Raw genomic sequence first — 13,532 nt, forward strand, 5'->3', positions numbered from 1 at the left:
AAGAGGGGAGGGGAGGAGAGAAAAGAGGGGAGGGGAGAGAAAAGAGGGGAGGGGAGAGAAAGAAAAGAGGGGAGGGGAGCAGAAAAAGAGGGGAGGGGGGGTTGACAAAAAAGAGGGGGAGGGGGGAGAAAAGAGGGGAGGGGGGAGAAAAGAGGGGAGGGGGGAGAAAAGAGGGGAGGGGGGATCTCTCCAGAGAGAGAAGAAAATGGGGGGAGGGGGGAGAAAAAGAGGGGAGAGAGAGGGGGGAGGGGGGGAGAAAAGAGGGGAGGGGGGGGGGAGAGAAAAGAGGGAGAGGGGGAGGGGGAGAAAAGAGGGGAGGGGGGAGGAGAAAGAGAGGGGAGGGGGGAGGGGAAGAAAAGAGGGGAGGGGGGAGAAAAAGAGAGGGGAGGGGGGAGGGGAGAGGAAAGGGCGAGAGGGGAGGGGGAGAGAAAAGAGGGGAGGGGGGGAGAAAAAGAGGGGGGGGGAGAGAGAGAGGGGAGGGGGAGAGAGAGAGAGGGGGGGGGAGAGAGAGAGAGGGGGGGGGAGAGAGAGAGGGGGAGAGAGAGAGAGGAGAGAGAGAGAGAGGGAGAGAGAGAGAGGGGGGGAGAGAGAGAGAGGGAGAGAGAGAGAGAGAGAGGGGGAGAGAGAGGAGAGAGAGAGGACACACAGAGAGAGAGAGAGAGAGACGGGGTTGCGGAGAGCTACACACAGTGTGTGTGTGTGTGTGTGTGACGGGGGAGTGTGTGTGTGTGTGTGGGGCGTGTGTGTGTGGGAAGGCGTGTGTGTGGGGGTGGCGTGGGTGGGGGGCGTGTGGGGTGTGCAGGGGGTGGGGGGGTGTGGGGGTTGGTGGGTGTGTGTGTGTACACATATATTGGGGAAAGAGCAGAAAGTGAAGAAAATTATAAACTATGTCTTCAATAATCCAGTTAAAGCCCTTGAAGGCGGGACAATTAACAAGGCCCATTCTTGTTTGGGCCGCATGATTACGACTGATGTAATCCCCCAATACACTGGGCAGTGGGATTTCTGTGTTCTCATTTCTCCACCATACAAGACCCTTCCGAGGAGGAGGTCAATATAAAAGGGAATGGCTGATCACAGGGACGAACCTGCGGCCAGCACCTTGCTCCGTCGCCCTTTCAATAGTTTCTGCACCCGGAGCACCTGGAGGTGGTTCTCCTGCCTCCGAGCCTGGTCCTGAATGTGCTGGGAAGCTTCCGAAATCACCCTCACTGCACCTGATAGTCGGTGGAAACAAAAAAGGCAGCAAAGGCAATCAATTCTATTTATTTATTTTCATGAACTTGATGTGCTACAATGCTGAGCCTTCAATGAATCAGACAGTATAATTTTTGCCTTTGATTCGTTACTCCGTGAAAACCAGACGCAAAAACGCCGAGATTTTTACCATTTCGCTAGCGATGTTACTTTTACATTCGCATATCCACACCTCATTAAATTTGGTCATTTTTCTGTACACATTTTCAATAAAACCCTTCACAAAACTTACTGTTTTCTTTAAATCGGCAGCTGCGGACGTCACTATGCCCTTGCGCTGGCGGCGCTGCCACCCGCTCTCGATTCAAGCAGATGTTCTCAACGCGCAGGCGCACTTTCCACCAACCCCCCCCCCCCACCCGCCCCTGTCACGCTGGCGGAAGCCACAGATCGGCTGTTCCCCCGCTGCTTTTCACCGTCTTCACATCGCACCGTGCATTTCCTCGCAGCCCGCAGGCTCACTCGGACCCACGGCAATATTGGAATTGGTGGAGTGGTGGAATATTGCGAGCCCTCCCGTGTGAACATGGGACCCAACACATACTATAATCTGCACTCTGTATCTTCCCCTTTGCTCTACCTACTGCACTTGCGTTTGACTTTAGAGATACAGCTTGGAAACAGGCCCTTCTGCCAACCAATGATCACCCCTACACTATCTTACACACTGGCGACAATTTTACCAATATCAATTAACCTACAAACCTTTGGGTCTTGAGAGCATGGGAGGAAACTGGAGCATACGGAGAAAACCCACACGGTCACTGAGCGAACTTACAAACTTTGTACAGACAGCACCCATAATCAGGATCGAACCCAGGTCTCTGGTGCTGTAATGCAGCAGCTCTACCGCTGCGCCACCCAACTTGATTTATATTCCTGTATAGTATTATCTGATCTGTTTGGACAGCATGCAAAACAAAGCTTTTCACTGTACCTCGGTACGTGACAATAATAGATCTAACCATACTTAGCAATAAAAGCCGAGTTCAACAACGATGTCCAGCTAGCAAAATATAAATGGGATGAAAAAAAAATCAACGAACCTTCATCTGAATGATGATGAAGCCAAGTAACTTACTTTTGAGCTGCTGAAACTCTGGATGGTCAGGATTGGTATTTTCAGTTAAATCTCGCAACAGATGCTTGTATCTGAAATAAATTTTTCAAAATAAATGCCACTGTTTCAACAGCAGAACACAAACTTGCATATGATTTCTCAGCACACAACGACTCATTGGGATTGCAGTTTCTTTAACTATTCCTGCCTCCCGCTACCTTCAGGCTGAAGAAGGGTTCTGACCCGAAACGTCACCTGATCTCTTTGTCCAGCCTGACCTGCTGTGTTACTCCAGCACCTTGTGTCTATCTAGCGGTTAATTTAGTTTTAGTTTAGAGATAGAGCGTGGAAACAGGCTCTTCGGCCCACCGAGTCCACGCCGACCATCGATTACCCGTTCACACTAGTTCTACGCTATCCCACTTTCTCATCCACTCCCTACACACTGGGGGCAATTTACAGAGAACAATTAACTTGCAAACCTCCATGTCTTTGGGATGTGGGAGGAAACTCGCAGTACTGGAGGAAAGTAAATAGCGTGGAGACAGGCCCTTCGGCCCACTGAGTCCATCCCGACCAGCGTTCACCAGTTCTATCCTACACATTAGAGACACTTTACAGAAGCCAATTAACCCATAAACGCATAAATGGAGTGGGGGAGGAAACTGGAGCACCTGGAGAAAACTCACGCAGTCACAGGGAGAACGTGCAAACACACACATAGACAGCACCCGAGGTCAGGGGCGAACCAGGGTCTCCGACGCTGCGAGGCAGCAACTCAACCAGCTGTGCTGAGGGAAAGTAAAGGGCCTGTCCCACTTGGGCGTAATTGACGCAACATCATTTATGCGTCACGACGCATGCGTCTTGCTGCGCAAGTGATGGGCGCATGGTGCGTGGTGGCGTGGGCAGTGACGCGCGGTCGCACACGCGCCCCGGGATTTTGAGATGTACAAAATCTTTGCGCGCCATCTGCATGACACGTAAGTGACGCCCAAGTGGGACAGGCCCTTGATGGTTGACCGTCTGTACCCAACCCAGCAACTTGTCAGCCCAAGCAGATGGAAGGCACAATCTGGCCCGATGTGACTCTGAGCAGCGGTGGTGGGCACAGGTCTACAAGTGACCTCTCAAGTCCAATGCCACCCAAGACCTCATTATGCACCACCTTCAGTAGTTCGGCACAAGCTCCCAACTAGGAATATTTCCAGACCCGTCGCAACTGTCCAGGAAATAGTAATTGCTCTAAATCCATTTCCAGGGGGAATCCCCGCGCCGTACGTAACTGACAGTAATGAGAGACAGAAGTGACAAATATACTTATGGCTTCAGATGTGACATTCTGATAGAGGTTATTTATCAATGTTCATGTTTTAATTAAAATGAGGCATGTTGACACACTACTTCTGGGAATATACAATTTGTGGTCGCTGTTTGTTAACGACTGAAATGGGGAAATAATATATTCACAAGGTAGGCGCCATTTCACGGACCTTGCGCAAGTTGGGAACAAATGCAAACTTCAAAAAGAAATGGTGCTACTTTGCAGAATGGTATTCAAAAGGGGGGTTTCACGGGGGGGGGGGGGGGGAAGAAGATGCACTTCAAATGTCCACTTGCATCTCCTTTCATTTCCCTCGCAACCCTTCCATCCCTCTCTGTAGTTGGGACACTGTCAGAAGAGATTATTTGTTCTTCCCTTAGATAAATTCTCAAGTGACAGGAGTTTTAAAAAAAAACTTCTGCACACAATCGGAACCAAGTGCGGCAAGATATCATTAGGCCCCAGGAGTTGACATAAAACGCCTGGATTGCAAGTGGAGGTTGCCGCGAGACGGGTCTGCAGAGGTTGTCGTGCTGGAAAGGGAGCAGAGGTTTGTGAGGATGTTGCCAGGACCAGATAGTTAGTTTAGTTCAGAGATACAGCACGGAAACAGGCCCTTTCGGCCCACCGGGTCCGCGCCGACCAGCGATCCCCGCACATTAACACTATCCTACACCCACTAGGGACAATTTTTACATTTACCAAGCCAATTAACCTACAAACCTGTACGTCTTTGGAGTGTGGGAGGAAACCGAAAATCACGCATGTCACGGGGGAACGTACAAACCCCGTACAGACAGCACCCGTGGTCAGGATGGAATCCAGGTTTCTGGCGCTGCATTCGCTATAAGGCAGCAACTCTACCGCTGTGCCACCAATAGTGTGAGCTATAGGGAGAGGTTGAGTAGGCTGGGGCTCTATTCCTGGGAGCGCAGGAGGATGAGGGGTGATCTTATACACGTGTATAAGATCATGAGAGGAATAGACTGGGTCTCTTGCCCAGAGTATGTGAATCGAGGACCAGAGGGCATGGGTTTAAGATGAAGGGGAAAAGATTTTCATAGGAATCTGAGGGGAAACTTTTTCACACAAAAAGGTGGGTGTATGGAACAAGCTGCCAGAGGAGGTAGTTGAGGCTGGGACTATCCCAATGTTTAAGAAACTGTTACATAGGTACATGGATAGGACAGGTTTGGAGGGATATGGACTAAACGTAGGCATGTTTGACGAGTGGAGCTGGGCAAGTTGGGTCAAAGGGTCTGTTTCCACACTGTGTCACTCTATGAATCTTGACCCGAAACATCACCCATTCTTTCTCTCCAGAGAAGCTGCCTGTCCCTCTGAGTTACTCCAGCATTTTGTCTCTACCTTCTGTGGGATTACAGAGGCCAGCTCCAGAAATAACAGAAAGCTGTATTCAATGATAACACAATCCCCACCTGACCCAACTGTTCAATTAAACCCATTGACTGCACCTTTGTAAATAATCAAAAGTTATTTCATGCATAGAATTTTTTAACAATCTATCCGCCACTTGCACCATTTTCCTGCAGAAATGTCCCTGCTTTTACTGGGAGTCGGTTCAGGTTAATTATTGTATCGAGCTAGAGTGAAAAGCTTTGCTCTGCATGCTAACCAAGAAGATCGGACAAAACTACACGTAAATATAATCAAGTCAAACTCAAGTACAATAGGTGGAGCAAAGGGGAAGATACAGAGTGCAGAATATAGTTCTCTGCATTGTAGCGCATCAGCTCCATACACATAGTCCAATGTCCGCAATGGAGTAGAGGTGAATCAGACAGTATTCCAACTGATGGAAGGACCGTTCAGAAGCCTGATAACAGAGGGGAAGAAGCTGTTCCTGAGTCTGGTGGTGTGCGTTTTCAAGCTTCTGTACCTTCTGTCGGACAGGAGCGGGGAGAAGAAGGAATGACCGAGGTGGGACAAGTCTTTGATTACGTTGGCTGCTTTCCCAAGGCAGCGTGAAGTGTAGATGGAGTCGATGGTGGGGAGTCTGGTCAGTGTGGTGGACTGGGCTACATCCACAACTCTGCAATTTCTTGTGATCTTGGACAGAGCTGTTCCCAATTCAAACTTGTGATTGAAGTGGTTTCAGTTTTGATCCCAGTGACTTACCTTTCCGCTGCCCTATCAATAGATGTTTTTCTAAGTTAAACGAACCTCCACCTGCACATGATCCATATCCCACCATTTGTGCTTGTCCATGAGCCTGCCTGAAAGCCCCTCGTGCATGGGGTGATGGTGGATGCAGGCGGGATAGTGATGTTTCAGAAGCTTCTAAACGTTGGGCCGAATGGAGGGATAGGGATTACATGCAGATTAGTTTAACTACGCCATGTTCGGCACAGTCAATGTGGGCCAAAGACCCTGTCCCTATGTTCCACGTTCTATGAAATAAAACACCCAGAAGTTGCACAGTAATCAAAAGACAGCACAGAAACAGGCTCTTCAGCCCATCTTGCCCATGATGGCCCATCTCCACTCGTTCCACCTGCCTGTGCTTGTCCCATATCCCTCCTGTCCTTTCCTATACATGTGCCTGTCTAAATATATATTTAAATGTACCTGCCTCAATTACCCACTCTGGTTCCTATTAAATCTTTCCCCACTCACCTTAAGCCTATTTCTTGCTTCCCCTACCCAGGTTAAAATACTCCGTGTATTCTCCTTATTTATTCCCTCATACTACAAATAAATTGAACATGACAATATTTTCTCTTATACCGTTCAACCCTGAATTCGATTTTTCCTCCCTCACCTTAAACCTATGTCCTCTAGTTCCTGGTTCCCCAATTCTGGGCAGAATGTGCATTCCAGCCATCAATTCGCGGAAACAATACAACAGGACAAACATTTTCACATTAAAAATCACCATTAGACCTATGTAAAACTAGTTCACCCTGCACACTCTCTCTCTCTCTCTCTCTCTCCACTCATCAGGCAAGAGGTACAGAAGTGTGAGAACGCTCACCTCCAGATTCCAGGACAGTTTCTTCCCAGTTGTTATCAGGCAATTGAACCATCTTATCAACAACTAGAGAGCAGTTGGAGACCCTCAGACCATCTTTAAAGGAACTTTACTGGACATTATCTTGCAATAAAAGTTATTCTCGTTATCCTGTAGGTAGACGAAAAAGCTGGCGAAACTCAGCGGGTGAGGCAGCATCTATGGAGCAAAGGAAATAGGCAACGTCTCTGGCCGAAACACTTCTTCAGACCCTTCCGGGCTGAAACCCTTCTTCAGGTCTGAAGAAGAGTTTCAGCCTGAAACGTTGCCTATTTCCTTCGCTCCATAGATGCTGCCTCACCTGCTGAGTTTCTCCAGCATTTTTGTCTACCTTTGATTTTCCAGCATCTGCAGTTCCTTCTTAAACCCTTTATCCTGTATCTGTACATGGCTTGATTGTAATCATGCATTGTCTTTCCGCTGACTGGATAGCACGCAACAAAAATACTTTTCGCTGTGTCTCAGTACACGTGACTATAATAAACTAAACTAAGTTTGGGCGATACCAGACAAATCCACCCTCTTCCGCACAAACACAATGGGAGACTAATTAGTATGGATTTAACGTGATCAACATTCCCGGTTGCTGGCATTCCATGCAGGAAAGAAAAAGTCTAATGAAAACATTGCAGCCTTGACATACCGATCTGCTCAACACACACTCCTCGCATTGTGCTTCTCATATAATTAGTGTATTTTGTTGTTGCCTGATAAGATACTTTCTGGTAATAAAGGGCAGCGTGCGACAGGTCTCAGCTCCTCTGGGTCTCTAATGTGTCGGTGGAGCAGGGCGGTCGCGGTGGGAGTGCGTGGAGAGCGGGGAGTTCCACTGAGCTGAGCCGCTCCGAACAGCGTCCGCATCTGTCGATGGCATATGCTTCCTCAGGCTGGAGTTGCCCAGGATGGCTGGCTGCCTTTATCACGGAGGAGATTAATTACTGCAGAATGCTGCCAGTTACAGCGAGGACTGGAGCCGACAGGGGGAAAATCCCACTTTATACACACTGTGACAGGAGACATCATGGGCAGTGTCATTCACACGCCCAGCGCTCGACTCTCTGTTCTTAAGACAAAATTTTAAACAGCCCTCAAAGGCAAACTGGAGATCTATTATTTTGCTAAACTCACTTTGGACGTGGTAAAGAGTTTAAAAATCCAAGAAAAACGTTTTGCAGAAATAATTGCGGTTCTGGGGAAAAGGTTAACATGAGCAGCACACGGGTGGCGCAGCTGGTAGAGCTGCTGCCTCATAATGCCAGGAGGAGAGGAGACGGCGAGGGGTTGAGAATTTTCCATGTTCTCGCTGTGACCGCATGGGTTTCCTACATTTCTTCCCACATCCTAAAGCTGAGGGTTAATTGGCCCTCTGTAAATTGTCCCCCCCCCCAAGTGTGTCGGGAGTGGATGAAAAGGTGGGATCACATGGAGCCAGTGTGAATGGGTGATGGATGGTCGGCGTGGACTCAGTGGGCCGAAGGGGATGTTTCCACGTTGTATCTCCCAATCAAGTAACATTAAATCAGGAATTACGGGATTGTGAATCAGCATCGGCAGTTTAGACGGTTAGAGACACAGCGTGGAAACAGGTCCTTCGACCGACCGTCACCCGTTGACCAGTTTTATCCTACACACTATGAACTATTTACAGAAGCCAATTAACCTGCAAACCTGTACGTCTATGGGGTGTGGGAGGAAATTGGAGCAGATGGAGAAAAACCCGCCTGGTCACTGGGAGAGCCTGCAAACTCCGTACAGCCAGCAGCAGAGGTCAGGATATCTGGCACCCGGGTCTCTGGCACTGCAAGGCAATAACGTTATTGCTGCGCCGCCCTGATACAAGTTCCTCGTGTCCATATTAAAGAGAAAGCAATCCATTTCCTCGGAAGGGGACCAGCTTGCAGAAGATGCTTCTCATTCCATTGCTATGATTGTACATTCAGAGGGGAATGTTGCAGAGTTAGGACCTACTCACAAACCTGTGGTAAGTTAAATTAGATGACTTTTAAAAAAAATTCTAGTTAGTGGCTGTAACACGAGAGGCTGAGGGGTGATGCTAACGAGGTGTATGAACTCACGAGTGGGTCAGATCGGGTGAATGCACCATTGAATCACTCTTCTGGCAGCTCATACAAGACTTTGATGAGGCCGCACTTGGAGCACCGTGCCGTAGTTTTGGCTACCCTCTAGAAGGAAAGAGGCCATTAAACTGGAACGAGTGCAGAGAAGATTTGCGAGGATGTTGCCAGGGCTCGAGGGCCTGAGCTAAAGGGAGAGGTCGGGCAGGCTAGGACTTTATTGCTTGGAGCACAAGAGGATGAAGGGTGATCTTATAATGATGTACAAGAGCACGAGGGGAATAGATTCAGTGAATGTACCAGGTTGGGGAAATCAAGAACCAAAGGACACAGATTTAAGGTGAGAGGGGCAAGATTTAATAGGAACCCGAGGAACAGCTTTATGACACAGAGGGTGGTGAGTGCATGGAATGAGCTGCCAGAGGAGGTAATTGAGGCAGATACTATAACAACATTTAAGGCACTTGGCCAGTACACAGATAGGACATGTTTAGAGGGATAGGGGCCAAGCACGGACAATGTGACTAGCTAATGGGGTGCTTTGGTCGGCATGAACAAGTCGGGCCGAAGGGCCTGTTTCCTCCCTGTATGACTCTTTGACAGGGATGACAGAGTTGCGAGTCTGTGGAATTCCCTGCATCAGAGGGCAGTGGAGGCCAATTCTCTGGAGGCTTTCAAGAGAGTTAGATAGAACTTTTAAAGATAGCAGAGTCGGGGGATATGGTGAGAAGGCAGGAACGGGGTACTGAATGTGGATGATCAGCCATGATCACAGCGAATGGCGGTGCTGGGTCGAAGGGCCGAATGGCCTACTTCTGCACCTATTGTCCATTGCAGGGGTGTCAAACTCATTTTAGGTCACGGGCAAAATGCGACTTTATGCGCTTCGGATTACGCCGTGTACGCACGAATGCAGTCCGATCCGGCACCGGGGACAGCTGCAGCCCGCTCTGGCATCAGGGAAATCATCCCGCGGACTTGATCGGACCCCTTCGCGGGCGGCATCCGGCCCACGGGCTTGACACCCCTGGGCCAGTGTCTGTTGTCTTTCTCAGGCAGTTGACAACCTATAAGTAAATTATTTTCATGAGAGAACTATATTCTGCACTCTGTATCTTCCCCATCGCTCTATCTATTGACATGATTGTACTCCTGTATAATATTATCTGATCAGACAGCGTGTAAAATCAAACCTTTTCCCTGTACCTCGTCAATGATAAACCAAAAAAACTTCTGCTCAGAATTGTAATTCTCCACTGTTTAAATGGTGATTTTTTGCGTTCTAATACTCCGAGATAGAAGTATTGCATTGAGGGAGATAAATGAATAATAAATAAGCCTTTAATTTATGAATGACAGTATACAAAATCAGACGGAAATTGTAGTTCCACAGGGAGACATCCTCTTAACCAGAATATTAATATTTCCCTGTGGACTATGAAATCTTCAAATTTGGCAAAAATAAAGATTGTGGCGCTCGGACCAGAGACTAAAACAGCCGACAGGATAAAGGTTTATTTATTCAAAGCTCAAAGGGCGGCGCTATGGCGCAGCGGGTTGAGCTGCTGCCTCAGAGCACCAGAGACCCGGGTTCGATCCTGACCTCGGGTGCTGTCTGTGTGCGTGGGGGGTGTATGCACGTTCTCCTTGTGGCCGTGTGCGCTTTCCTCCAAGTGATCTGGTTTCCACACACCCCCCAAAGACGTGCGGGTTTGTACATAGAACGTGGAATAGTACAACACAGGAATATGCCGAATATGATGATGTCAGGTACAACTGATCTCATCTGCCTGCACGCGATCCAAATCGTTCTATACCCTGTGTGGGTTTCCCCCCCACGTCACGTGCGGGTTTGGAGGTTAATCGGCCCTCTGTAAATTGCATTTAATGTGTAGGGAGTTGATGAGAAAGTGGGATAACATAGAACTAGTGTGAACGGGTGGACAATGGTCAGCTTGGACTCAGTGGGCCGAAGGGCCTGTTTCCATGCTGCATCTTTCAATGAATCAATCCCTTCATCTGGTCAAAAGATGCAGCAGAACAATAGACAATAGACAATAGGTGCAGGAGTAGGCCATTCGGCCCTTCGAGCCAGCACCGCCATTCAACGTGATCATGGCTGATCATGCCCAATCAGTACCCCGTTCCTGCCTTCTCCCCCGTCTCCTCTATCTTTAAGAGCCCTATCTAGAAAAAATCTCTCTCTTGAAAGTATCCAGAGAACCGGCCTCCACCGGACGAGACAGAAAATTCCACAGACAAAGCAGAACAAAGTTGTTACAATGAAGAGTAAAATTCCAAAAGTAATGTATCCTAGTTCTGCATACACCAAACTACTCCCTCTTCTCCCCTCTCCCATAGGGCAAAAGGTATACAAGTGTGAAAACGTACACCCCAAGATTCAGGGACAGTTTCTTCCCAGTTGTTAACTGCCAACTGAACCATCCCACCACAACTAGAGAGCGGTCTTGAACTACTATCCACCTCAGTTGGAGACCCTCAGACTATCTTCATTCGTACTTCACTGCCTTTACCGTGCACTAAATGTTATGCCCTTATCCTGTGGTTGTGTACATTGTGAATAGCTCGATTGTAATCATGTATAGTCTTTCCACTGACTGGATAGAACGCAACAAAAGCTTTTCACTGTATGTGGCAATAAACTTAACTGAACTAAACAAAACAAGGAGAAACACACCATCCATTGTTAAAATTTGTCTGATTCTTTTATTTTCCTCAATTAAAATGGACCCAACCCGTTCAACCTTCCTTCATATATCAACCTCCCCATCCCAGGAGCCAACCTCATATAGATTTGCCATTTATTGTCACTATAGTGGTACAGTGAAACTGAAAGCTGCTTAACTCATGCATACATATCCATTTAGCACAAAACCACAAAAAGCAGGAGTAACTCAAAAACGGGCAGGCAGGGGGGGGGGGGGGAAGGAAGATAGGTGCACAATTCTGCGGCGCTACATACATATATACAGATGGAAGTCCGGGTGTTGGGCAGTGAAGTCAGTGCATGTGTGAATTTGAATTAAGAGTAGTTATAATTCTCGGAAAGCAACTATTTCTGAGTCTACTTACCTTGTCATGTACCTTTGCCACTCTGCCTCCAGTGGCACCTCATCCCCCTTTAACATGAAGACCAAATCCATTCGAAGAGAGACACAAACAGCTGGAGTAACTCAGCGGGACAGGCAGCACCTCTGGAGAGAAGGAATGGGTGGCCTTTCGGGTCGAGACTGTCTGAAGAAGGGTCTCGACCTGAAACGTCACCCATTCCTTCTCTCCAGAGATGCTGCCTGTCCCGCTGAGTTACTCCAACTTTTTGTGTCTATCTTCGGTTTAAACCATCATCTGCAGTTCCTTCTTACACCAAACCCATTCTCCAGGTACAGACTCACCTGCACCCTGTAAAGTTGCATCAAAACCTCTCCACCTTTATGCTCAAAAAATTGTAATGGTATCAGCCTTAAACTTTGCCCCTAGAACAGTACAGGGCAGAAACAGGCCCTTGGGAACAACAATGTCACCACCGAACATGAAGACAATAAAAAGGCAAAAAATCTCCTCTGCCTGCAGTGGTCAGTATCAGGCAGCATTGCCTGGACAACAGGGCAGAGGTGACGTTTCGGGTCAACACCACACTGGTATCTGCTACCACCACTAATCCTTACAGCACTGAAGGCACCAACCCTTTTATGCAAAAAAAAATTTTTTTTAATCTCCCTTAAACTTTGCCCCTCTCACCTTAAAGGGCAGGATTTACGTAGAACAAAGCTGCTGCTGGTTTACAGGGGGAAAAAAAGGCACAAAGTGCAGGAGTAACTCAGCTGATCAGGCAGTATCTCTGGAGAACATGGAGAGGTGACGTTTCGGGTCGGGACAGTGGGGTGTGGATGGGGAACAGGTTACAGACTTGTAAGAACTTCATTGTATTGAAAGGAACTGCAGATGCTGGTTTACACCGAAGATTGGACATAAAATGCTGGAGTAACTCAGCAGGACAGGCAGCATCTCTGGAGAGAGGGAATGGGTGACGTTTCAGGTCGAGACCCTTCTTCGGACTGGTCACCCATTCCTTCTCTCCGGTGATGCTGCCTAACCTGCTGAGTTACTCCAATAAGTTGCAAGAATTTCATTGTTCTATCTGTGACCTATGACAATAAAACACTCTTGACTTGACTGTTGCCAGTTCTAGCACATTGTGTTTTGCTCATTAGTTGTCGCAAGATTAGTTGTTGCTCAGGTAGAGCGCACCTGTCCACAGTAACATCTTCCAATAACGTGCGTCAAATGTCTTGCCTCACAGCACCAGCTTATGATTATGAAGCACCAGGATTGGAGTGGGACTTCTGTAATGAAAGCTGAGTGCGGAAGCATGATTTGTGTTTGATGTATACATCACGTTATGAAATGAGATATCAGGTAATAACTCAAGATCAGATGTCATTGGTGACTCTAGGTATTAAAATGCAGTCGACAGACTGGGGAACCACACAAGCAGAAGACTAAATAATTCTAAATCAATCAACGAGACTGATCCGGGTAAATACCATTTCATCCGCACAGCCCCTGATGACGAGGTGAATGAGAGTGAGGGCTGATGTCAATGCATTTGCCACCAAGAAACCAAATTTACCAATTTCTTTGGTTTGGCATTTAAATGCTAACAAATAAACTTCATGGCTTTGTGCAAATTTGTGGGGTTTAAAAAAAACCAGGGCACATAGAATCATACAGTGTGGAAACAGGCCCTTCGGCCCAACTTACCCA

At 47.8% G+C, this 13,532-nt stretch overlaps 1 protein-coding gene across 4 annotated transcripts in view; it reads right to left on the minus strand.

Moving 5' to 3' along the window:
* Positions 1-13,532, minus strand: part of arhgef39 (Rho guanine nucleotide exchange factor (GEF) 39) — a 70,661-nt gene that overhangs the window by 24,464 nt on the left and 32,665 nt on the right. For all 4 annotated transcript variants that reach the window (XM_055652893.1, XM_055652892.1, XM_055652890.1 and 1 more), the window contains exons 7-8: positions 2,339-2,409; positions 1,089-1,217 (exon numbers count right to left, since the gene is read on the minus strand). In XM_055652893.1, the coding sequence (XP_055508868.1) occupies positions 1,089-1,217; positions 2,339-2,409 (200 nt within the window). The remainder of the gene's footprint in view (positions 1-1,088; positions 1,218-2,338; positions 2,410-13,532) is intronic.

The sequence above is a fragment of the Leucoraja erinacea genome, chromosome 22 (assembly GCF_028641065.1).
Source record: "Leucoraja erinacea ecotype New England chromosome 22, Leri_hhj_1, whole genome shotgun sequence".
In the NCBI taxonomy this organism is placed as follows: domain Eukaryota; kingdom Metazoa; phylum Chordata; class Chondrichthyes; order Rajiformes; family Rajidae; genus Leucoraja; species Leucoraja erinaceus.